Source organism: Artibeus jamaicensis, unplaced genomic scaffold (assembly GCF_021234435.1).
Source record: "Artibeus jamaicensis isolate MK-2021 breed Jamaican fruit bat unplaced genomic scaffold, CSHL_Jam_final contig_387, whole genome shotgun sequence".
Classification (NCBI taxonomy): domain Eukaryota; kingdom Metazoa; phylum Chordata; class Mammalia; order Chiroptera; family Phyllostomidae; genus Artibeus; species Artibeus jamaicensis.
The window spans coordinates 22,138,088-22,160,980 of NW_026521812.1; the positions used below are offsets into that span (position 1 = coordinate 22,138,088).

Below are 22,893 nucleotides of genomic sequence, written 5' to 3' on the forward strand. Positions count from 1 at the left end.
GGCCTTCTGTCTTCAAGTTACTATGACAAGCTTGCTACACACAGATTTTTATTACCAGATGACCATGTATTTTTTATGACTATCATTTTTAAGATTACCTTCAGGTCATTCTTTGCTTTCAGTGATGTCAGAGTCTTGAAAAATGTTCTTATACTCTTTTTGAGAGCAAAATTCTGAAAAGTGGCAAGAAACACATTTTTTTAAAGATTCAGTCCTCGAGTTGAACCCAAGCTCTGGCTTGTGGGGTTAGCAAGGTTTTTTTCTTTCTTTCTTTGTTACTTTTTTTCTTTTTTTTTTTTTTACAGGAACTTAAGAATGAAGTCTGGGAATATTCTGCCTATGTCATGTGTTTTATTAATGATCTGCTCCTGGGTGATGCACTCGATCTGCAGAAGTGGGCCCACAAGGTATGGGATGTCGTTGATTTTAAGCCCCCTGCACTTTATGAGGCACTTACTGTGGATTATTCTGCTAAATTCTTAAGAGACACCAAGGTAAGTTACACTAATTTTTAAAGAAGTCGATTCATTATTATTTACTGATATTCTAATGAAGGGAATATAAAAGAATAGGAGACCGGGTTTGTTAAGGATTACATAATATGGTAGGGCTTGGCTTGGTGGTGGTCACACAAGCCTGTATCTCGGTGGGCGGGGGCATCCCTGCTCAAACATCTCCACCCCCCTGCAGGGGTGTCCAACCTGTGGCCCACGGGCTGCATGTGGCCCAGGATGGCTATAAATGCAGCCCAACACAAAATTGTAAATATACTCAAAACATTGTGAGATTTTTTTTGTGATTATGTATCATAATGTATTTAATGTGTGGTCTGAGACATCTCTTCTTCCAGTGTGGCCCAGAGATGCCAACCCCTGTGAGGTTTATCATCATTCATTTTAAAATACAAAGACTCCACCTCAGAGGTCAAGCCTGTCACTCATCCACCTTTAATGAATATATTTATTTTTATTTTTTAAAAGATTTTATTGATTTACTTAGTAAGACAGAAAGGGAGGGAGAAAGAGAGGAAGAGAAACATTGAAATGTGCTGGAGATATATCAGTTGGTTATCTCTCATATGCCCCCAACTAGGGTACCTGGCCTCAAACCCAGGCGTGTGCCCTGACTGGGATTGAAACTGCAACCTTTTGGTTCACAGGCTGGTGCTTAATCCACTGAGCCACACCAGCCAGGGCTAGTGAGTATTTTAAGTAATACTTCAGACACCTAAGTGACAGCTACCGCACTAAGAGCATGGAAAGTTTGAGAAGAAAGGTGACATTTTGAAGCATGGCACAGTTGGTGACAGCAGGAGTGGACCAACTGTGGCATTGGGGTTTCCAGTGGCAGAGGACAGTCATGATGTCTGAGGTCCAAAGAGGAAGAGACAGACATCAGGGTGGGATGGCAGTACAGACAAAAGTACTTTGTAATTTTGCTTCAGACACTTTGTAGCAACAATTACCACATGCTGGAAATCACTTCTTGCTTGTGGTGGCCAGGCCCACACAAAGATCCATGTCTTTCTGAGCCATGCAAAGGCAAAGACCAATAACTTGCATCACTGTGACAGCCCTGCTTTGAACAGAATCAGAAACATAATAGGTGCTCAGTGAATCATTGGTTGAATAAATAATGCACTTGGAAACCGCTGGAAACTCTGGGGTGTGAGGAGGAATTCAATGTTCGTAGCAGTCACTTCCAGAGGGACAGGAGTTCAGAAGTACTTGGTGTACTCTGGGAACAACTGGGAAAAGCAAGGCAGCCAGGATTAGTGCAGAAACAAGGCTGGGAAAATCAGAGTATCAGTCATACTAAGCTACTCTGATTAGCTTAAGGAGAAAAGGTTTTATTTGACATGTTGGTAACCTCACAATTGACAGGTAAGCTGAGGAACCTCTTAGGAAAGCAGGTAGAAACCAAGGGAGGTCTGGCAACAGGAAAACATGGGCAGGGCCATACCTCAGGAATGTGCAACTGTGGGTGCCCCCTGCCTGGATTTGAATGGCCACCTTCACCAAGAATAACTGCTCAGCTGGCCTTGTGTCATTGTTGCTCTCTGGAGAGCCAAGGAGCAGGCAAGAGCAGCTAACTAGTGGAGCCGAGGTCACATCCCTGCGCCCTGGTGCTCACAGGATGAGGAGAGGGAGAACCGGCCCGTTAGGTTCTGTTAGGTCCTGTTAGGTTTTACAGAGAGTGGCGGGCCCTGTGGGGAATTCCCCAATTGGAACAAAGAAAGTTGAACCTATCATGCATTCTGAATCAAGGAGTTAGATTTTATCTAGAAGGAAGCCAAGCCAACAGAACTTTCATAAAGAGTATGATATAATCTCTTTTTTTTTTTTTTTAACTATCGGGTGTGCAGAGACAGCCATTTGGAAAGCTGCTGTACTGCTGTACTAACATGGGCTAGAGATAATGACAGCTTGAATAATTAGGACAATGAGGAGAGGGGACCTAGATTCTGGAGAAAATCCTTAGTTGTTTTTTTTTTTCCTTCTCCCAAATGGTGGATACTTGATGCTGAGTAAAATCCAGGCAGGGACTTATTTACTTCTGGGTTGGATCAACACACCACACGATTGTGTTGGCGTGTTTGGCTGCCAGGTGACATTTCTTGTGCTGCATTTATTTGACCTCCTTTCATGCGAGTTTTCAGAATTAACTACTATTGACAACCCCATAAAGATAAGATACTGTTGCACAAGGAATCATGATTTTAAGTAGATCCTCTTTTTCCTCCTAAGCCTGTGAAGTTTACAATATTATGCCTTTTATTCTCAAGTTATAATCTTTTATAATTAAGAAATTGTAGTATAGAAGCTGAGAGGCACAAGTTAATTATAATTAGTGTGGATGCCAGAATGTACAATATTATTTTAGTCTTTTAATTAAAAAAGAAAAGGTTTGAGTGACATAAAATTAATGATAGGGATACATTTAATAGCCATTTCATTTATGTTTCCTTGATTCTTAAGAAATAGGGCAGGACACAAATTATGGACCTTGTTAAATCAGGTGGCATTTTTATGTATGAGAACGGTGCCTAAGATTTCAGATGTGTTCTGTTAGATGTGCCCTGCTCCCTAAACGAATGCTACTGTGACAGAGACTAGTGCTTTCATTTTGGATGCCTCTTTGTAAGGCTAGACAAGATCACACAAATGTTAGCTATCTGTCCCAGAAAGGATTTCAATTGAAAACAAGAGCTGGGAGCCTCTGAGAACATGAGGTCGTAATTGTACAGCATCAAAAGCACAGCATCTCTCTTCCCAGCCCCTGGAATCACACCTGCTATGGGTTTAGCAGTTTTATTTTCCCACTCAGGAAGGCTGGCCTGGTTCTGGTTAGCTGAATCAGAGCTGTCTCTGAAAATCCAGACCACATGGTAACCAAATCCATGGTGCTCTCATTGGCTTTTTTCCTGAAGTTACTCAGGAAAAAAAAGAATTCCCAGTCTCCTTCTTTACCCAAAGGGACTGACTGGTGTTCCTTTCCACCCCTCGTTTGCAATGTAGTGGGTATCTAGGCCATGTGTTCTCAGGCTCGGGGGCAGGTTAATGGTACTCAAAGCTTTGCTGCTAAAGGGTTTTAAAAAAGCATGTTATTCAGGTTGTAAAGCCTTGATATAATAAAATGACACAAAATTCTTTAAATTATTCTTTTAGCTGTTACATTCTCCACTGTTAATGCTGTTGACATCTTACCAATAACATTATTGTTTTTTTGGTCATTTCTAAAATTTTCCTCCAAGACGCTGACCTGCATTATCTTTTTCTCCTGAATTTTAATAGCATGACTTTGTGTTCTTGGATGTTTCCATTGCTTTTTCTCCAATTGGAAGATTGATTTTTGAGGTAAGAGGGTTTTTTGTTGTTGTTTTAATAAGGTGGGGGGAATGGGAATTGGTAACCATTAAAATATTAAATATTTAACCTTCGAAACCTTTAATCTTTATTTTTTTAGCTGTTCAACGATGCATGTCCCAAAACATGTAAAAATTTCCAGGTCTTATGCACAGGAAAAGCAGGATTTTCTCAAAGTGGCATCAAGCTACATTATGCAGGTTCGATTTTTCATCGAATAGTACCAAATGGTTGGATACAAGGAGGAGGTGAGTTCGAAATCTTAAATACAACTGAACTGTAACATCAAATCAGAATGTCCAAAATTTATCTACCTAAGTGAAATGTACCATATTTTGCTGTGAATAATGTGCACATGTTTTGCCGAAATTTTTGAGGGAAAAAGAAGGATGTGCATTATATATGGGTAGTATTAATTTTGTGTCTATGTAAATGTTTTTAATTCTTTTATTTATGCTTATGCATTAAAAGTGTAACTCTAGAAAGCAATAATGATATTCTTATGCAAAATAATACCCTGGAATACGATAATCGGTTTTGCTTTTAAATATAAATAAATACATAAATTGAATTAAAAAATTAAAACAAGAGATTTTTTTTCCTGAAAGTTTGGGCCAGAAACATGGGTGTGCATTATACATGGCAAAATACAGTATATAGAATTAACTATATTTAATATTAGATGTTCTGTACATTTAAAGGATATTTCATATGTCCAAATGATGAGTTAAGATGTTCCTACTCTTTAAAAATTCCCTAATTATTAAACAAACTTAAAGTATATTACTAGGAATAGTCTAAAATAAAGTAATACAATAAAGTAAGCTAGCATATTTTTAATTACCATATTTTTCAGACTATAAGATGCACTCCCCCCCCCAAATTTGGGAGGAAAGGGCGGTGCATCTTATATAGGCTGAATGTAGCTTGCCTGGCTCGCTGTGGGAGGGGCAGCAGTGGAGTGGGGTTGTGGCTGCATTTTCCTTCCAAACTGGTGGGGGGAGTGTCTTATAGTATGAAAAATATGGTAAATATAGCTTAAAATGCTTACCTAAATAAATAAGAGTACCTAGAAAATACAGTGCTTTTAAGAAACCTACTAAAGGTGATAATTTGAAAATAGAATAAATGGAAAACAACTTATTTCTTACCAGTGTAATTTATCAACATTACATTGTTACAACTGAAAGTAAGATCTAAAGAGACAATTTTCAACCTTTTTCATCTCATGGCACACATAAACTAATTACTAAAATTCTTCGACACACCAAAAAATGTATTTTTTGCTGATTTTACACAAAAAATAGGCATAATTTTGATTTATTCACACTGGACAGCTGTTGTTGTGTCTTAGCTGTTATCATTTTTTTATCTGACCGTCAAAGGGAAAAGAGGTCAGTGCCCCTGACAAATAATCAGGTGTTGCACGTTTTAAAAATTGTGGAGGCACACTGGTTGAAAGGAAGCATTTTGGTTTCCTTTTTGCTTCCTTTCCAGGTCAGTCCTTTGGCTGCCTGGTTAACAACACAAAATTAAATTTGGGAGGCCCTTTGGGAAATAACTCATAGGAAGCAATCAGTCAGCAACTGAAAAATAATTGGCTTAGGAAAAAACGGAACTCATAGGTATAGAGGACAGTATGGTGATTACCAGAAGGAAAGTGGCGGTGAGGGAAGGTAGAGGAGGGTAAAGGGGGATAAACGGTGATGGAAGGAGACTCGACTTGGGGTGGCGAACACACAATACAATTTACAGATGACATATTACAGACTTGTACACCCGAAACCTATGTAATTTTATTAACCAATGTACCCCAATAAATTTTTTAAAAAAGAAAGGTTGAAGACGAAAGAATGAAAAATATATAACATGTAAACACAAAATGGAAAAAAATTTGGCTTGGTGTGGAAGGAGATTTGTTTGAACTTGATGAAATATGCAGAGGTTTAAAATACTGTTTAATTATTTTTCTGCAATCTGGAACACTCTGAGGCTGATAAGGAGAAAAGTGTAGATTTAATCCAAGTATGTTGTATGTAAATCAGCTATTTTCCCCCTCAGTTTCTCCAAAAGGAGATCATACCGCCAGATCAGCACTACTGTTATCTAACCTCGTTATTTTCCACTTAATTTATATGCTGTGTATCTTCCTATGTCAGTATACATAAACATAAAATCTTAGGATCTGCCTAATTTTTCATCATATTGCTATACTAATTTAATTAATTCACCATTGGTGAACATTTAGTTGTTTTCAATATTTTGTTGGTATAAAACAGTCCTCAAGGGGCTCAGTATCCTGGTACTAAGTTCAGTGTTGACCCTTATGTGCTGGGCTCCCAGTTGCTATGTTCTTTTTTGTCCTGGTTTGCTTTTTGGTTAGACCTCCCTGCCCACCCCCAGTCTCCCCACCCCCAGAGTAAGATTTGGGAAAAGTGGGTCATGCTTATTTATTTGAAGTAAAATCTCCAAATATTAATAGTAAAGTGTACAGATCTTTTAAATTTTTTAAAACTATTGATTTTAGAGAGAGAGAGAGAAAGAAACATGGACTTGTTGTTCCTGTATTTATGCATTCATTGGCTGATTCTTCTGTGTACCCCAGGATTCTTCGATCCCTGACCAGGGATCGAACCTACAACCTTGGTGTATTGGGAGGGCGCTCTAACCAACTGAGCTACCTGGCCAGGGCTAGGTCTTGGGTCAGTTATTCAAAGTAGTGAAGCAGCAATGTTAATGACAGTTTGGAAAAAAAAATTCTGATTACTAGATTCAAATCCAAACTATTATGTGCAAGTTGTACTATGTTGAGTAAGTCACTTTGCATCTCTGAACTGGCCTCTTAATTATAAAATGGAGATAATTATAATATCACAGGATATGTTGAGGATTCCGTGACCTGGTATATTAAAAGTGCCAAGGTCTGTAAACATTCTCCCTTCAGATGGTAGAATTCCACAGGGCTCGGTAGAATTTTGTAGTGTGGGAGCTGAACGTGGTTTTGTGTTATGTCTTAGGATGCTCCCAGGCATTATTTCTTGCCTTTTGGGACTAATAGGCCCTGCATGGTCTTCACTCCGCACCTGCCACCCCCCGCCCCTTTCATCCCCTGACCTCTCTCTCTCATTCACTGTGCTCCTTGCTGTTTCTGAAGCACATCAAGCATACATGTGCCTTGAGGTTTTTTTGTCGTCTATTGCCTGGGATACACTTTACCACCTGGTCCTCCAGATATCCCCTTGCTATACCCCCTGATCTGTTTCTATTTTTTGCCCAGAGTTCAACTCAGCAAGAACTTACCTGATCACCATATTTAAAACCGCCACTTGCTCCCCACCACACACACACTCCTCTCCTTAGTTCCTTCCCTGCTGCTTTCCTGTCCCCTTATTTTGCTTTATTATTCCTTCTTTATTTTTTCCCACCACTGGGCATTCTATTCTGTATTCTCAGTTAATGTACTGTCTTTTTCTCTTCAGTAGAATAGAAGTTCCATGAGGGCAGAGATTTTTATCTGTTTCGTTCACTGTTGTATCCCAGGTTCAAGAGCAGTGCCTGGCATGGGTGCTTAAAAAGCATTTGTTGAGCCCTGGCAGGATGGCTCAGTTTGTTGGAGCATCATCCCATCCGCCAAAAGGTTGCCAGTCTGATCCCCAGTTGGGGTGCGTGCGGGGCAGGGTGGGGGAGTCAGGCAACTGATCAGTGTTTCTCATATCAATGTTTATCTCTCCCTCCCTTCCTGTCTCTCTAAAAAAATAAATTTAAAATTAGGTTGAAAGAATGAATAAATGAATGAATGAATGAATGAATGAACAAACAGTTAAATGGGAAACATACATGCTATTCATTTCTAAAGTACAAATTTAAAGATATCAAGTCATTAAGCCACTTTGGTAAGATTCCCTGTCTGTGGTTCCCACAAGTTCTACTGTCTTCAGAAGGATCTCTTGAGATATTGCTTAATACATTTTATCATCCTCATCACCATGATGATCTTAAGGGTGGTGAAGGTGATGATAGTGAAAGGAGGCATTCCACAAGCACGGGATGCTGCACAATAGTAACAGCCATTAATGAGCGGGCGTGCCGCTCTGCCAGGGACTGCACTAAGTGTGCTACCTACGTGATTTCATTGAACCCTCAGCAGTACGTGGGAGGCACTTACCATTATCCATGTCTATACAAAAGAGAAAACAGGCTTGGAAAAAGGTAAATAACGTTTAAGATTTAAATTAAAATCATCTGACTTTAAAGTTTACTTTTAATTTATTTTTAGATGTACAGAAATAATACCAGATGTACAAGGCTGAATTAAAGGGGGTGGGTTTTGGCCACAAAAAGTATTAAATACTGATAGGTATCAATATAAAAAGTTCACCTGAGAGATCTAAAAGCAAAGGGCAAGAGTAGTAATGGTGTACAGACAGAGCAAAGGAGTGTCACTGGTGTTTAAGTGTTAGTGGGGGAGGGGAACCAACTGGACAGATTTGTCTGAGCAAAGTAAACTTTAGGATCTGAGGGAATAGGTGCCTGGCGACCCTCGTTCCTGGATTTAGCCTTCAGCTGTTCCAGCATGCTTCTGAGAGTTGCTGAGGGCTCTGGGTGAATCCCGAGAGAGTATTGGGCAGAGAGGAGCTGGAGACTTGAAGCTTATCAATTAACTTCTGAACCAGCTTTGTAAATAGTATAATTTAAATGCCACACGCCTTGTCCTGCATAAATTCTCTCCACATCTTGCTGTTGCATTAGATATCTTTAAGCTGGCACAGATACTCTATAGATAAATTGTTCATACTGAGTTAAAACGGCACGGCCCTTCATTAGATATTTATTGCACACTGTATTCAAGGAGGGCGGATTAGAGAGCTGAGGGTGTGAAGAGGTACTGGGGAGGCTGGAAGCACAGAAGTCAGGCCTCAGAGACCTCTAGTTTCACTAGAATTAGCTGTGCTTCCCTTTTAGCTGTGGGCAGATTAACTTGTAGATGGAGGAGTTCTATACTAGGAGCATTACCTATGCCAAAATATGTATATAATGTAAAACAGGTCATATACATACTTAAGAAAAACTCACTATATTACAAAGGAACTTCATTTCCAAAATACTGGGGTTCCAAGGAATGAAAATTTAAACATTAATTATTTTGAAATCATGTTTTTATTCTTGCTCTAAAAAGATCTTAGTGTTTCTATTTTATCCTCTTGGTTTTTATTTTTCTGAAAAACAAGATGGACTATGGAATAACTTGTGAAGTAAGCAGCATTTATATGAATGCCTTTTTAAAAAGCAGTATCAAATTATAACTTAGTATTTTATCATTTCAAAGTTTTGCATGATAATTTAACCTACCTCTGAGAGTTATTAGGAAAAAAAATAGGGTCTTCAATGTAAAAGTGCTTAAAAATGCAAGTGAAAACATAATAGCAATATTTTCATTGTATAAAACTTAACTGTAGTTGTTGGTATAAGGGAAATGATTATGTAAAGCATTTTTCTCCTACCAATATTGTACTTTCTTTTTTAGTTTCAGAATTCTAATGTTTATTTATTGTTACTTTGCAGATATAGTAGCTGGAAAAGGAAATGGTGGAGAGTCAATTTATGGACCAACATTTGAAGGTATGTTTCTTTAAATTTTATCAGTCATGTAATAGTTGATTATTCAAATTAAACAGGACAGGGCAATTCACATTTTCAAATAAGATAGTGTTTGGGGTAATACACTAAAAGTGGGAGTTGAAAATGGCACCCCGATCTAGTCCAGAATAGTTTTGAACACACATTTTTTCATTTTCCTAAATATATTATTTCTTTAGAACGAATTCCTAGAATGAGAATTGTAGGGTCAAAAGGAATTGATATTTTTAGAGCTTCTAATTTGCCATTCTCAGAGTTGGCCCCTTGACTATCCTCCTGTTTAGGCTGCCTGGAATCCTGTGAAGATGGTGGTAGTAGTAGCATAGTTTTTAGTTTTTTAAAATTCCAACATAAAAACTGACATGAGAATTAGATAGAAAAATGGAAAACCCATGGATAACATTTACAACAATGATGTGACAGGCTAAGTTATGTGAATTCCAAAGTACAAACAGGTGAGGACAGACTGCCCATGGCCATGGTCTGCCAACAGCCATGAAACCTGTTAGAGAAAGCAGGGTGTCTGAGGGACCTGACAGCAGCAGAGCCCCACAGTAGCCAAGAGCTGGTGTGGGCATGGGGCCCATAGGGGCCCCATGTAAGGTCTGAAGGAATGTAAGGTCTGAAGTGGCTGGAGCAGTCTAACCTCTGGAAACTCTTGAGGATGCTCTGAAATGGCTCTCTTCTAGGACAGGCACACACTGAGGAGGTGTGGCTGGGAATGGAATCGAAATTATGCGGGATGTAGAGACAACAGCGAGAAAGAAGGAATGGGAACAGGACTAGGAAGTCTCAGAAAGCAAGCTGCCATATTGTTGAACACTGTATGAAAACAGCCCAAAAGGGAGCTTTGTGAAGTTGGAGAAGCTACTTTCCTACTAAAACCACACCTGCTTCTAAATGTTTAGGAAAACTAATTTTACATAAAAATGAGCAACAAAAAGTTTCATGGTTATTAGAAAAAAAGGGAAGAAGGAACAGAGTACCATCACTACAGATCATGAAAGCACACTAGAAAGGTATGCTCACAAACAAGCAAAACTGTGACATTTTCAAAATGAGCTAGAAGACATTAATAAAACGATACAAGACAGGAAAGAACTCATAAATCAGAATTAGGAAACTCAGCATAAGGTTGCAGAGCTGAGGAAAGAATTAACCTTAAAAGAAAATCTCAAAAAGAAACTTTTAAAAATAAACTAGAAGGACCACAGATCAAATAAACACAACAGATAGGCGTTTTAAAAGTAGTTTATAAGGGGAAGGTTTTTCTTTCTATTTTTTTAAAGATTTTATTTATTTTTAGGGAGAAGGAGGGTGGGAGGAGAGAGGGAGGGAGCAACACATCTGTGTGAGAGAGACACGTGGATAAGTTGCCGTTCGCACGTGCCTAGCTGGGGACTGAACCCACAACCTAGGCCGGTGCCCTGACTGGGAATCAAACTCTTGGCCTTTTGGTTTGCCGGATGATGCCCAGCCCACTGAGCCACACCGGCCAGGGCAGAAGGAGGATGTTTTTAAAAACCAAAAAGAGATAAAGTAAGATAAAAAGGATTTACAAGAAAGTGACAACTATTACAGATAGAGAAGACCCAATATATGACTCACTGCTCCTAAGGAACTAAACCAATACAAGGGGACAGAACAAATACTGAGAACTATAATTGAAGAAATTTTCCTAAAATAAAAAAGGATTTGAAAGTATATTTTGTTTTGGGTGATGGTTATACAACTATATACAACTATGAAAATACATGAGACTGAACATCTAGGATATATGCATTTTACTGATTACACCTTAAGTAAAATATAGCAACTTGAAACTACTTATCTTTCAAGCACAAGCTACTTGACAACATTGAACCAGAACAACCAATACCAAGACATATTTTAATAACACAACTGGACATTAAGGAAAAAACAAAAACATTTTTTCCTCAGCTAGGCAAAAAGATCAGGTGATTTACCAGGGAAAGAAAAGTAGTTTATCATCACATTCTTCGACATCATATTCTTACGGCAAAAGAAAATGGAGTGATGTATTCATGATGCTCCAGGAAAGGAAATGTGAGCTATGGTTTTGACACCCAGCCAAACTGATTTTGAATTTTAAAGGGCACACAGAGTTAACAACATGTAAAACTTTAGGGAATAGTGTTGCCACAAGCCCTTCCTGAGTAGTGACTGTAGATAAATTTCACAAAACCAAAGGATCTAGAGACTGATATAAGGACCGGTGGTGAGCATTAATTGTATAGTGACTTGTAAAACTAAAATTTAAAAAAGGGTGAGAGTGTGATATATAATGACCATATACTTGATCTAACTATTTAAAAAATGAAAGAAAAATGGGGAGAATACATGCTGAAAATTTTTAACTATTTTCAGTCATACTGATGATGGTATAATTAATATTGATATTTTGAGATTATTGTATATATCATGTGGAAAAAGGTAAGTAATCAAGGAATATTCTAATTTCATTATTTCCTGCATCATTGAGAATCAGGATTTTCACTGTGGAAGGAAAGAGGAACAGATGAAATATGATAGAGGCTAATAAAAAAATAGTTCATAGTCCTCAATTTGAATGGTAAATACCCCTTTAAACACAACAAGCATCTTCTCTCTATATATAGCTGTGTCCACTGAATTGATCTACAAACAACCACCAATCCTGTAGTGATACTCACTCCTAGCGTTTACGTTGTTGTTTTGAAATGTTATTTCTCACTTAAAGGCAGCAGGGCTTCTGGGAGAAATGTCAGAATCCCGTTCTGGGACAGAAAAATTACAAATGAGCCTGGAACCTCCTGTTCAGGCATCCTGTCATCGGACAGCAAGAGAGCTATGAAATTTACTAGGGTCATGTCAAAGGCCTTAAGAGACAATTTGGAGAGATTCTCACTGGCCAAAGATGGACTAATTTGAATAGTAGTTGCAATAATTAAAACCTAACACATTTTAAATCCATGAGTTCATATTCATATTATATTATAAATAAAGCCTAATTGCTTAGACCTTCGTCCTTCTGTCCAATAAGAGACTGATCTCTCCTCACCTGCCCATCTGGAATGATTTGGAATGACTTTATTATCTTGAAAACTGATAAATATAGAGCATGGAACCCCACCCCCACCCTGTGGCTCCACTCCTTCCAGATCCTGCTCCCCTAGGTGGCAGCCACTCTCGGGCTTCCAGCACTCCAGTGGGCACAGCCTTGGGGCAGCAGCCACTTGTTGTTACAGGAGGCAGTACCACTTACTTCCAGAATGTGGCCATGTTCTTCTCTCACAAGGAGGGGCAACAGCTGGGCTCAGACAAGGAAGCGCTGTAGAGGGACATGATGCTGGAGAATTGCAGGCAGGTGGCCTCACTGGGACTCCCTGTCCCTAACCCAGAGCTCATCTCCCAGCTGAAGCAAGGTGAAGAGCTGTGGACCCTAGGTCTTGTGGAAGCTGAGGACTAGAGCCCAGGAGCAGCAGCAGCACAGGACTCGTGGTCAAGATGGAGGCGAGGTAAACATGGCTCACCTCCTTGCACAAGCACAGCAAAAATTACAACTAGACTACAAAACAAATATCACCCAGAATAATCAGAAAATCGACCCATATGGAAGTACGACAACAAAGGAATGAAAGGGGGAGAGAGACAACTACACATGGAGAGGCGAGGAGACATGGAACGGGTGGTCCCACACCCACATGTGGTGGATAAAAATCAGAAGGGATATCTTGGGAGGGAGGGATTCCAAGACCACTCAGCCCAGGGTCCCAGTGCCAAGAAGATAAGTCTCCATAACTTCTGGCTCTAAAAATCAGTTGGGGTTGGGGTGGTGAAAGAAACTGTGGGATTCTCAGGAGTCTCCTCTTAAAGGGCACACAGCAGTCGAAGGACTTAAACAAACTCACTCTCTCTGGGCTCCAGCACCAAGGCAGCAGCTGGAAAGACACCAGTGGCAAATGGGGAGAAACTGAAGTGTCTGGCATTAGGGCGAGTGTTAGGGGACAGCTTTCTCCTGGAGAAAATTCCAGATGCTAGGTAGCAGCAGCAGCAGCATTATCTGCTTTCTTAGCCCTCTCCCACACAGAGCCACAGAGCAGTGACACTGTATTGGAGACTCCATAAACCTGAATCACATGGGTTGCCTCTGAAGACTACCTAAGACTCCACCCCATCCAACCTACCAGTGCACTTTTCTTCAGTAGGCCATGATTCTAAGACAGGTAGTCAAAGCACCTGTATCTAATACACAGAAACAAACACAGGGAGCCTGCCAAATTGAGGAGATGGAGAAACATGGGCCAGATAAAAGAACAGAACAAAACTCCAGAAAAAGAATTAAACAAAATGGAGATAAGCAATCTGTCAGATGCAGAGTTCAAAACACTGGTTATTAGGATGTTCATGGAACCCACTGGGCACTTCAAAAGCATAAAAAAGCTCCAGGCAGAAATGAAGGTTATATTCAGTGAAATAAAGAAAAATTTCCAGGGAACCAACAATGGAATGGATGATGCTGAGAATCAAACCAATGATTTGGAACATAAGAAAAAATTCAATCAGAAAAGCAAGAAGAGAAAGAATCCCAAAAATCAGTGATAGGCTAAGGAAACTCTGGGACAACTTCAAATGTATCAACATCCAAGTCATAGAGGTGCTGGAAGGAGAAGAGATAGAGCAAGAAATTGAACACCTATTTGAAAAAATTATGAAAAAAAACTTCCTTAATTCAGTGAAGGAAATAGACATATGAGTCTAGGAAGTACAGAGAGTTCCAAACAAGCTGGACACAAAGAGGACCAGAACAAGACACAAAAAATGCCAAAGAAAGAAAAAGGAACAAAGAAAAAAAAACAAAGACCACAACCAAAACTCACTCCAAAATAAACTTTGCAGGTAAGAAGGAGCCAGAAAGAAGTATTCAAAGTCATAAAAGACAAGGACCTACATCCAAGATTACTCTATCCAGCAAAGCTTTCATTTAGAATGGAAGGGCAGATAAAGGGCTTCTCATATAAGGAGTTCCTCATCACTAAGCCCTTATTGCATGAAATGTTAAAGGGACTTAGTTAAGAAAAAGAAGGTGATTAAAACTATGAACAGTAAAATGACAACAAACTCACAACTATCAATTGAACCTAAAAAATAAAAACTAAACAAACAACTAGAACAGGAACAGAATCCTAGAAATGGAGATCCCATGGAGGGTTAGCAGTTGGGAGGGGTAGGAAGGAGGATGAGGGGAAAAGGGAATAAGAAGCATAATTGGTAGGCACAAAGTAGACAGAGGGAGGTTAAGAATAGTAGGAAATGGAGAAGCCAAAGAACTTATATGTGTGACCCATGGACATGAACTAAGGGTTGGGTGGGGAATGCTGGAGGGAGATGGGGTGCAGGGTAGAGGGGGAAAAAGGGGAGAAAAGATGAGACAACTATAATAGCATAATCAGTAAACTATACTTAAATAACTGAAATACAAATGGGTAGGTACAGAATAGACAGGAGGGATGTTAAGAACAGCATAGGAAATGGAGTAGCCAAAGAACTTATATGCATGAGCCATGGACATGAACTAAGAGGGGACTGCTGGAGGGAAGGTGGGTACTGGGTGGAGGGGAGCAAAGGGAGAAAAATTGGGACAATTTTTAGTATAATCAATAAAATATATTCAAGAAAAGAAAACTGATACATATGGGAAAGAATCGAGCATTTATGTTGCCTTTTCTATGTGAACTAGACTAAACTGTAGATAAGGGGAATAATCTCAGTATAAAAGTATTCCAATTAAAAAGGAAATAATAGAATTAAAATACCACACTTTGCTGCCCCAAGTGAAATAATGGATCTAAGCACTTGCTGCTTCAGTATTTGCTAGGTTCACAGAAACATAACAGACAACAGGACGTTATAAGCCTTCTGTTTAGAGAACACACTACCAAAGGGGCAGAACAGGAGTCTGATTAAGCTTCTGAACCCAGCAGCCAACTTGCAAGAAATACAACCAATTCTGCCACAATGTGTTCTTAAGGATCTCTGTGCTATGTAAAATCATGTAATTAAAAAGGCATAGGACTTATGGCAAAAATAAGGTAAAAAAAACTTTCTTAGTGACACATTAAGAAGTAAGACAGTAACCTAATAAAAACAGTAACTTTTTTTTACATATATGATATGGTTAAGAAACTCAAGAACACTATAATAAATATGGTAGTCTACCTTGTAAGACTGGGAAGTGGCATGGGAAGAGTTGCAGCTCCTGAGTGACTTTGAAGTGGTGGAAGGATTGTTCTCTGAACTTGGAGGCAATCTGTGACCCCAGATGTGGTTGGAGGCGGCTCAAGATGCAGTGGCCTGAGGTAGCTGGTGGATGTCTGAGGTGGGTGTACTCCTCTGCAGCCCGGCTCAGTTCAGCTGGGAGCAGTTCTGCATTCACTCAGAGCTGTTTCTCCCCGGGGGAAACTGTACTTGAGCAGGGTGGAATTCATTAGGCTCAATTCCTTCCCTGACTTATCAATCAAGGTGAAACAAGTGTGCATTTTCAACACAAGCGTTATAGCCAAACTGACAGGACAGAGGAGTAGGCCAAACTGCACCATGTGTGTGCAATAAGCAAGCTCCAGGCTGGGAAAAATTCTGGGTTAAATAGCCCAGGTTCATTAGCAGATCACGTGTAAGGAGGAGAAAGGGTTCGAGGCAGAACCTGTAGATTGAAAGAGATTTCAAAGGCATGACAGTTTTTTAAAATGGGAATGACTAACCTATATTACCTGGGGATGCACACTTAGATGGTAAAACTTCAGGAAACATTAAATACGTGACTAAGTGAAAGTCAGGGGAATGGTGACTTTGGGGATGTAAAGAGGGACTTAACAAGGGACTTCAGGGGAGGTTGGCAAAGTTCTTTCTTTTGGCCTAAGTGGTAGTTAAAAGAGCTTTGCCTTATAGTAATTAATAATAACTAACTACACATTAGTTTTCTGTGGCTTTTTGAGTCTGTATTTTAATATAATGAAAAGACTTTTAAAAATAGTATTGAACCAGTGGCAAAAGTGAGAGGGAAAACTGAAAGGTGGTTTGCTTCTACATTCATGTGGAGGCAGCTTTATTAAATGAAACCATGCAAGTGACATCATTCATTTATGTAGTCATAAATCAGGGCAGTCTTAGTTGAGTGCCTACATGGTGCTAGGGCCTTTGGAAACAAAGGTGATGTGTGTTTTTGAAAACAAGTTTCCACCCTGAAGGATTTTAGTGTCTGCAAAAGCAGATGTTTAAACAGATAAACTACAGGCACTGTGCTAATGGCTGTTTCCAGAGAAGAACTGAGTGATGTGGGACAAGAAAGAACAACTTACCTTGTAGTTGGGGGCAGTGGCCCAAAGCAGCTTATGAGGTTAGTCTTAAAATAAGACAGTGCAGATGGGAAGGATGTTCTGGAAGCTTTCCTGACACCCTTAATCCCTGATGAGAATCCACCCTACCTCTGTACCCAACAGCTGTTATCAGAGCACCTGAACTCTTTCTGCTTCGAGGGAAGCAGACAACTTGGGCCGTCTGTCCACGTAGGAGATTGATCTCTTAGCACCTCACCTGCCCCTCTGGACATCCCTGGGCCTCTGTTGATTACCTTTTGTTCCCACCCTTAGGTTGTTATGGGGATTTGGCCACTAGATGGAGGCTTGGCTTTTCTCTGGTGCCCAGGCAAGCTCAGTGTGTTTAGGGAAGTCTCTGTTACTGTTTGTGGCAGTGCAGAATTAGAAACCCAGCAACCAATTCAGTAAAAAACAGATGCTCCACAAGGAAGGGTGAGTGACTATGAAGGAGAGGCTGTGACTAGTACTCAAAACAGCTACAGCATGGCTTTCCCTCCTTCTTTCTCCCCACTGTGGATTCTTAATACATCAGCCAGCCAGCCTTTGCTCTGAAATTCTCTTATGGGACCTTATTTCCCTGAGCTGCAGAATGAAAACTCAAGGCATCACCAAGCCCTTATTATATGAAATGTTAAAGGGACTTATCTAAGAAAAAGAAGTTAAAAAAACATGAACAGTGAAAGGACAGCAAACTCACAATTATTAACAACCACACCCTAAAACAAAAGCAAACTAAAAGGATAGCTAGATCAGGAGCAGAAACATAGAAATGAAGATCTCAAGGAGGGTTAGCAATAGGGGAGTGGGAGGAGGAGAAGGGGAGAGAAGGTACAGAAAATAAGTAGCATAGACAGTAGATAGAAAATTGATGGGGGGGACAAGAATAGTATGGGAAATATAGAATCTAAAGAACTTGAGACACAGGGTCATAAACTAAAGGGGGGGTAATGGTGGGGACGGGGGGGTAGGGTGGAGGGGAATGAAGGGGGGAATAGAACAACTGTAATGGCATAATCAATAAAAAATAACTTTAAAAAATAAAAAAAGAAAACTCAAGGCTTGTTAAAAAACAACTACAACCACAAAACTCACTTTGTTAAGCTTAACACAGTGAATTTAAAAGGATGAAATCAATCATATAATTTAATTCGATGACTATTTTATAAATTGGTTAATCTTGAGACTTCTGCCAAGATGGAGGCATAGGTGGAGACGCTGTGCCTTCTCCCACAACCAAGTTTAGAGACAACTAAATATTAGCAACAGAAAACATAGTCAGAACACAGAAAATTGAACTTTTCGGAAGTCTGATAACAACAAATTCTTCAGCCTGACTGGTAAGAGGGGCAAAACCAGCAGCTGGCGGAGCTGGGTAGCACAGGAAAACTCAGTCAGACGGACTGGGGCGGGTGGAATCCAGGCGCAGGGTTGGACCTAGTGAGCGACACAGCGAGCGACCTCGGGAAACAGCAAGGGAGCAGGGCTGTGGGTTGACTGTGGTCGCACATTCGTGCGGGGATAGACAAGCGACGGAGTGAGCGATCAGACTGGACCCAGCAGGCCCTCCAGCGGCAGCAGAGGGCACCACCATTTCCCCCGCTCTGACCACGCCCCCACATACAGCGTCACAACCCAGCGACCTGGGAGTCCAAGGCCCCGCTTCTCACACTTAAAGGGAACAAACAGTCCAAAAATGGCACAAGAAGATCTCAAAGCCCCAGAGCCAATAGATCTAAGTGATGAAGAAATAGCGAAACTCTCAGACGCACAGTTTAAAACATTGGTGATCAGGATCCTCACAGAACTGGTTGATTATAGCCACAAATTAGACAAATATATGAAGGCGAAATTAATTGAAATGAATGGAATTGCACAGGACACCAATAGCAATGAAAAGGAAACTGGGACTCAAATCAATGGAGTGGACCAGAAGAAAGCAAATAATGGCCAAACAGAAAAGAGTCAAGAAGCAAGAGTTCAAAGAAATGAGGAGAGGCTTAGGAACCTCCAGGACATCTTTAAACGCTCCAACATCCGAATTATAGGGGTACCAGAAGGGGGGAAAGGCACAGCCACCAGTGGAAAACTTATTTGAACAAATAATAAAGGAGAATTTCCCCAATCTGGCAAAGGAAATAGACTTCCAGGAAATCCAGGAAGCTCAGAGAGTCCCAAAGAAGTTGGACCCAAGAAGGAACACACCAAGGCACATCATAATTACATTAGCCAAAATTAAAATGAAGGAGAGAATCCTAGAAGCAGCAAGAGCTAAGGGGACAGTCACCTACAAAGGAGTTCCCATCAGACTGTCAGCTGATTTCTCAAAAGAGACCTTACAGGCAAGAAGGGGCTGGAAAGACGTATTCCAAGTCATGAAATCCAAAGACCTACAACCAAGATTGCTCTATCCAGCAAAACTTTCATTTAGAATGGAAGGACAGCTAAAGTGCTTCTCAGATAAGACCAAATTCAAGGAATTCATCATCACCAAGCCCTTACTATATGAAATGTTAAAGGGACTTACCTAAGAAAAAGAAGTTAAAAAAACATGAACAGTGAAAGGACAGCAAACTCACAATTATTAACAACCACACCTAAAACAAAAGCAAACTAAAAGGATAGCTAGATCAGGAGTGGAAACATAGAAATGAAGATCTCAAGGAGGGTTAGCAACAGGGGAGTGGGAGGAGGAGAAGGGGGGAGGAGAAGGGTACAGAAAATAAGTAGCATAGACGGTAGATAGAAAATAGATGGGGGGGGCAAGAATAATATGGGAAATATAGAATCTAAAGAACTTGAGACACATGGTCATAAACTAAAGGGGGGGTAATGGTGGGGACAGGGGAGTAGGGTGGAGGGGAATGAAGGGGGAAGAGAACAACTGTAATGGCATAATCAATAAAAAATTTTAAATTAAAAAAATTGGTTAATCTTTTTTTTAACTTGAGAAAAGTCTGTTTTGCTTTATTTTGGATCATGTGTTTTTTTGTCTTCCCAAATCTTGTGTTGAATGGTAGAAGATGAATATCCACCTTTTTTCTCCTTGTATTCTTTGAATAATGCTGCTAATCCTTCCCACCCTTGAAGGATTGGTAACTAGATGGCTTGGGCTGACTAAAGAAAAGGTCATCTATGAAAAGCAAAAGAAAAAAGGCATGTATTTTAAAATACTATATTATCCTTGTTACATCAAGCAGACCAGTTTCTTAATGTTAGCTTGTGCCCTAATAGGCACGTCACTTAAATACCATTCGTCTAACCCCTAGATCTACTTGTCTTTGAACGTAACTGGACATTAATAAAATCACAGCCTGATGTACTGGCAGTGCTCTATGATGCAGCTGAAAGTTTACAGAAGTATTTTTTATTAGAAACAAGAACTGAAGATAATATGATCTGGGTAGCTATTTAAGGACTTTTTTAAAAAAAAATTGTGAGGTTTATCCTATGTATAGAAGGTATAAATGTACAATTAAAAAATAATTCTATTCCTTGCCAGTGTGGTTCAGTTGGTTGGAGAATTGTCACATACACCAAAAGATCATGGCTTCCATTCCCAGTCAAGGCACATGCCTAGGTTGCAGGTCCGATCTCTGGTTGAGGTGCATATGAGAAGGCAACCAATCAATGTTTCTCCCTCACATCAATGTTTCTTTCTGTCTCTCTCCCTCTCTCTCTAAAAGCAATGAAAGAGAAATGTCCTTAGGTGGGGATTAAAATCACTAAGAAGTATAAAGCAAACCCATGTATTACGATCCTTGTCAAGAAAAACTGCCAGCATGCCAGAAGCCCACCCCCACCCGTCCATCCTCAGTAACTCCATCTCTCTCAGAGGCAACCATGAGCTGACTTTCCCCTGCTGTTCGTGATAGTTTTACTACCCACGTACGGATCCCTAAACAATGTACTTAAGTTATACCTATTTTTTACTTTATGTAACATGGAATCATATGGTAGACGTTCTTCATGTCTTGCAGCTTTTGTTCATCAGTGCCTATGAGATTCACCCATGATACCTGTAACTGCAACTCTTCTTTTCACTACTCTTTAATGTTATGAATATACTGTAAGTGGGGGGAGGGGGAGGTAGTAGAAGAGGGTTTAAGGGGGATAAATGGTAATAGAAAAAATACAGTTAAAAAGAGAATATGCTGTATATAAATATCCAGTCAAGTGTTGATAAATACTTGGCTATTCACACACACAATCAACATGTTTAAATATCTCATTAAAGCAGCAGTTTAAAAATGCTAGCTAGGTATCACATTTACTTTTCTATAACAAGAAATAGTGAATAGCTGTTATTAGAACATTGATGGTAAAATTATAGCAGTAGCTTTTAAAAATGGATATTGTAGGATTGAGATCAGATTGTCTGTCGGGGCGTCCATCCTTCAGGCGTCTCTGGGCCATACTGGAAGAAGAAGAGCTTGGGCCACACATTAAATATACGAAAACAATAGAAAAATCTCATAATGTTTTAAGGAAATTTATAATTTTGTGTTGGGCCGCATTCACAGCCACCCTGGCCTGCACGTGGCCCACAGACCTCAGATTGGACACCCCTGGCTCTAACTGATACAACAGTCCTTAGAAAATTATACGGAAATTCCCAAACTGCCTAATTATACTTTTAGCAGAGAGAATGCAATGCCATTTCCCACACTTAGAGTATCTGCTTCCTATATAGCATCAGAATGAGTTTCATTTTATTTCACTTTTCTGAATTATAGTGTTTTTAATGGATCTGAAATAACCTGCACATTTCAGACCCTCGCGTTCCCCCGGCCTGCTCCTCATCCATCCTTTCACGCCATTTCTCCCACTTGGCCCTAGTCTTACAGATCACACCACTCAGCTCTCATACTCTCTCCCTTCTCACCTCTGTATGAGGATGAGCTTTACCTTAGGTAAATTCAGAAACTGATATTTTTCACATAAATTCTGATTTCTACTTCAAACAAGCAGTTCTCGCTCTTAATGTTGTATATTACAAATAAAACCAGTTTTAACCACAGAACTATAACTGCCATTCCCTGTCTTCCTGCAGGTGGCAGAGACAGGCAGGGACTCCTGAGTCACAGTAGAATGAGAGGGTTCTCATTTGTATCACAGCCTTTGAATTTCCTTAACTTTCTCTTTTACTTTTTATTGAAAGCCCATGCCTGTTACGTGACCTACAAATAAAATTTATTAAATATTCTGATTTAGCTATCACTTCAAAGCATTTTTTATTTCCCTAATTTTGCCCAGCAATTTTTAAAAAATGTATTTTTTGTTCCTTCTACTTCAAAACATTTATTTTGTAGACTGTTCATATTTCCCATTCCCACACAGTGCTGTGACAGAATTAAAATAATCTATGATAGTTAACCACCTGCTCAGACATAGTGAGCAGAAAAAGAAAACTATTGTTCGCTTAGGGTTTTTTTTCTTGTCTTCAAAAAATTATGTGAGCAGATTAAATTTATATGTTTTATATGTCATAAATGTTAAACTCAGTACTTGGAACTGCATTGGGAATGTAGCAGACATTCAATAAATTTGGTGAATGAACAAATGTTTAATTAAACCTCGGGTTTTTGTTACCCATTTTAATATTATTAACTTGTGTAAAAATATTTCTGTTACTGTAAATATACTATTAGGATAGCCATTTTTCAGTAAAGTTTCTTTAAAGAAAAAAATTCCATTTTGGCCCTTGCAAGCATGGCTCAGCTGGTTGAGCATAATACTGCAAGCTCAAAGGTTGCTGGTTTGATTCCCAGTTGGGACACATGCCTGGGATGCAGGCCAAATCCTTGGTTGGGAGGCATGCAAGAGGCAGCTAACTGATGTTTCTCTCACACATTGATGTTTCTCTCCCTCATTCTCCTTTCCTTTCCCTCACTGTAAAAATAAATACAATCTAATAAAATTCTGTTTTGAACTCTATTGTGCCATTTGCTCCCATCCTTCAGTGGACACTATGCACAGGTGAGGGTCCACTTCATTTCCCAAGTGAGCTGCTGAGA

The 22,893-nt window shown here is 39.7% G+C and overlaps 1 protein-coding gene across 3 annotated transcripts in view; it reads left to right on the top strand.

The window, feature by feature from the left end:
- The window catches only part of PPIL6 (peptidylprolyl isomerase like 6), a 35,733-nt gene that overhangs the window by 6,124 nt on the left and 6,716 nt on the right, over positions 1-22,893 (top strand). For 2 of the 3 annotated variants that reach the window (XM_037159006.2, XM_037159008.2), the window contains 4 exons: positions 306-494; positions 3,795-3,857; positions 3,967-4,114; positions 9,429-9,485. In XM_037159006.2, coding sequence (XP_037014901.2) covers positions 306-494; positions 3,795-3,857; positions 3,967-4,114; positions 9,429-9,485 — 457 coding nt within the window. The remainder of the gene's footprint in view (positions 1-305; positions 495-3,794; positions 3,858-3,966; positions 4,115-9,428; positions 9,486-22,893) is intronic. The other variant, XM_037159007.2, reaches the window with a different exon arrangement.